The sequence below is a fragment of the Apodemus sylvaticus genome, chromosome X (assembly GCF_947179515.1).
Source record: "Apodemus sylvaticus chromosome X, mApoSyl1.1, whole genome shotgun sequence".
NCBI classification, from domain to species: domain Eukaryota; kingdom Metazoa; phylum Chordata; class Mammalia; order Rodentia; family Muridae; genus Apodemus; species Apodemus sylvaticus.
Window position 1 is genome coordinate 39092078 of NC_067495.1, and position 2072 is coordinate 39094149.

The 2072-nt window shown below is 36.8% G+C and overlaps 1 protein-coding gene across 1 annotated transcript; it reads left to right on the forward strand.

Moving 5' to 3' along the window:
* The first annotated feature begins 338 nt into the window (after window positions 1-338).
* Window positions 339-1535, forward strand: LOC127674439 (putative protein FAM47D). Its single transcript, XM_052170227.1, has one exon. It carries the CDS (start codon window positions 339-341, stop codon window positions 1533-1535), a length of 1197 nt encoding a protein of 398 aa, XP_052026187.1.
* Window positions 1536-2072: the final 537 nt, after the last annotated feature.

Sequence of the window (2072 nt, forward strand, 5' to 3'; positions counted from 1 at the left end):
CATATGGACCTGTGCAACAACATTGGCCACATAAAAAAGCAAATGAAAAACATGATGTGATACTACTGCCCCAACGTTAGAATTTTCCCAATTGAAAAGTCTAACCATACCTCATGTTACGAATATGTGGAAGAATTGAAATTCTCCTAATCTTCTGGTGGGTTTAAGAGGCCAGTCTATCATTAATGATTATTTTATACAAGTGTTTGAAGAATAGAAGAGAAGGAACTGTGGTACATCTTGTTCATCAATGTAGAATGTCTAGTTTCCTAGCAACCAAGCATCTTCTTGAAAACAATAACCTATTCTGGAATAGAGGCCTCAGAGCCATAGCTATCATGGGGGACCAGAGGCTGCCGGAGGAGAACCAGCCTCCTCGATTACCCAAGAACAAGCGTGTCTTGAAGCACAAGACAGAACAGCAGATATCTGCTCCTTTCATGGAGGACCATCACCAGCAGTTTTCTCAGGAAGAACTGGATGACTTTACTACAGATTATGAGCCACATGAAGAGAATCTTTCACAAACCACCCGACGGACTGTTTTCCCCAGAATTTGTCATAAAGTACCCAGTACTGCTAACACAATGAGCCAAGGAAAGCTGCCCAAGGATTTGGGATTGTTTAGCACAATTTCAATGGGTCAGCAAGGAATCAGAAAGACACAATACAAGCTGGATCACTTGTCACAGATGGAAGATGATGCTGAAGACTATGTCATACATTTGAAGGAGCAGCCAAAATGTGACCAAAATCTGAATAAGTGGCCTCCCATCGAAAATCACATGAAAGCAAATAAGAATATCAAGCATGGGAAGAACCTTCACAGAAGAGTCAACCTGCCACCCCTTGAAAATTCCAAGTTGGATCGAAAAAATTTTCTTCCTACACACACAACCAAGAATCAGAATTTGCTTGATTCTCTTAATTATCGATGCACACGAAGTGGGGGTGATAATAAATACCAATGGAATGAAGCACTGGAAAACTTGGATGTGTTGCAACAATTTGACATGGACTATGCTAACCAATCCACTTATGATGAATTCTCAGACAAGATAAACAGTTATCTTCCTTCTAAGCTCAAGTACTTCAGAGGATTAACCAGAGAAAAGGGAATCAAATTGTCCAAACAGATACCAAAATTTGAGATCAATGTCCAAAAGCCACATGATCTTTCTATGTCCACCAAGGAGAAGTTTAAATATGGACCATCACACCAGAAACTGAAGCAATTGAAAACACAGGCCACAAAAGAGCCTTTAAATGAACCTAAGAGCTTGCTTGAGGTTGAAGGTAAAACAGTGTGCAAACCAGATATACTTGAAAATCTCTATGGAACAATTGCCTTTAAGGATTTCATTATACAAAAAGGCTACAATATGCCAGTAATACTCCAAAAGTTTTTTATGAAAAAGGGATGGGATTACAATTCTGTTAATACTCCTATACCAAGTGTATTAAAACATCATGAAATGATTATGCAAAAAATGGATGATGAAGATGATGAAAACAGTGGACAGGAACTTGACTAAAAGATTTTCATATCACCATCTGCTCTACTGTGTCCCCTTCTCATTTTGCATTTGAGATGCATTGAGTGGACACCTTTTGGCACCACAACTATAAACATAACTCCTAACATTGAGAAGCATTTCTCAATGAAGTTATGCTTTGCATTCAAGAATATTTTGGATATTCTACACATGTAAGGCCAACATTAGAATCTAATTTCCTCACATAATCTTTCATTAACACTGTTAAAATAATCACTTGTAAAAGTACATAAAACCATTCATTAAAAGCATAAAGACTAATAAAAAGACTCAGTGGTATCATTTTGCAAAATGGGTGAATCTCAAAATACTATAAGCTTACTGAACAAAAGGAGATGTACATAATTGCCTATAAATTTACATAGTAACTAAATAATTGTAGAAATCATTTTTATCATCTAATCCCAAATTGTATACACAAAATGATGGATAGCTATGTTCCTTTCTTGAATATCACGGCCTTTATTCTCCTAAAATAGTGATTATCTTCAATGACTTCGATGTCAGGTACACTTT